The following is a 1,278-nucleotide window of genomic DNA, read 5'->3' as shown; positions in this document are numbered from 1 at the left end:
CCCACGGGGGACCCCCCACGGTGGGGCCCCTCCGACCCAGGGGTAAGCAGCTATTTCTAATACATCTCACTCTCGGGTGGTTGCTCATCTGCAGCTCCCACCCATGCACTGTGTTTCCCCAGTCTGTGCCTGCGTGGGCCCCCCCTGCTCAAGGGGATGCTTCAGGGTCACCTATAGGATCTGGTCCCCTATGGGGCACCCACCCTGCGCGGGGTCCCTCGGGGCTGCCCCGGCTCACATCTCGCCTTTCCAGGGATGAACGCCGCCGTCCGTGCCGTCACCCGGATGGGGATATACGTGGGAGCCAAGGTCTTCCTCATCTATGAGGTTGGGGTACCCCCCTGCTCCCAGCCACAGGGTAGGGGGAACCACCCCCCCTGTGCCGGGGTACCCCTCACCTCTGCCCCCTCGCTTAGGTTTATGAGGGGCTGGTGGAGGGGGGAGACAACATCAAGCAAGCCAACTGGCTCAGCGTCTCCAACATCATCCAGCTGGTGAGGCTCACCAGTGGGGCCATGGGACCTCCGAATCCCACCCTCCAAACCTGCATGACGAGCCATGTCCCCCCCTTATCTCTCCAGGGTGGGACGGTGATCGGCAGCGCCCGCTGCAAAGCCTTCACCACCCGTGCGGGCCGGCTGCGGGCCGCCCGTAACCTGGTGGAGCACGGCATCACCAATCTCTGCGTCATCGGTGGGGACGGCAGCCTGACGGGCGCCGACATCTTCCGTTCCGAGTGGGGCGGGCTGCTGGAGGAGCTGGTCCAGGACGGTGCGTGAACCCCCTTCCCCAAAATCCCTCAGTGGGTAGAGTGAAAGCATTCAAGGGGCATTGAGGTCCAGAGGTCCACCCCATCACTATGACACCCAGGGAGGGCTGGGCTCCTCCGCTGCTCTGTAGGAGCCGGCCCAATGCCGGGGGGGGATGGGAGTGCCCTAAAATAACTGGTGGCGCGGCCATCCCCCCTGCAGGGCAGATCAGCGAGGAGGTGGCACAGGAGAACTGCCGCCTGAACATCGTGGGGCTGGTGGGCTCCATCGACAACGACTTCTGCGGCACCGACATGACCATCGGCACCGACTCAGCACTGCACCGCATCATGGAGGTGATTGACGCCATCACCACCACGGCACAGAGGTGAGCAGGCTGGGTGCTGGGTGCTGGCCCACCCCGGGGCATCACACCCACCCTCCTTCTCCTCCCACACGTGTCCTTGCAGCCACCAGCGGACGTTCGTGCTGGAGGTGATGGGCCGCCACTGCGGGTAAGCCCCCGGGG

At 65.1% G+C, this 1,278-nt stretch overlaps 1 protein-coding gene across 1 annotated transcript in view; it reads left to right on the top strand.

Moving 5' to 3' along the window:
• Nucleotides 1-255: 255 nt before the first annotated feature.
• PFKL (phosphofructokinase, liver) overlaps nucleotides 256-1,278 on the top strand; it is a 6,013-nt gene continuing 4,990 nt past the window's right edge. The window contains 5 exon segments of the mRNA XM_009322883.1: nucleotides 256-327; nucleotides 417-494; nucleotides 582-771; nucleotides 972-1,137; nucleotides 1,220-1,264. Of these exon segments, the coding sequence (XP_009321158.1) occupies nucleotides 256-327; nucleotides 417-494; nucleotides 582-771; nucleotides 972-1,137; nucleotides 1,220-1,264 (551 nt within the window).

Source organism: Pygoscelis adeliae, unplaced genomic scaffold, assembly GCF_000699105.1.
Source record: "Pygoscelis adeliae isolate BGI_AS28 unplaced genomic scaffold, ASM69910v1 Scaffold554, whole genome shotgun sequence".
Taxonomy (NCBI): Eukaryota; Metazoa; Chordata; class Aves; order Sphenisciformes; family Spheniscidae; genus Pygoscelis; species Pygoscelis adeliae.
The sequence above is the reverse complement of the archived record's forward strand: the minus strand, read 5'-3'. Positions and strand labels throughout refer to the sequence as shown.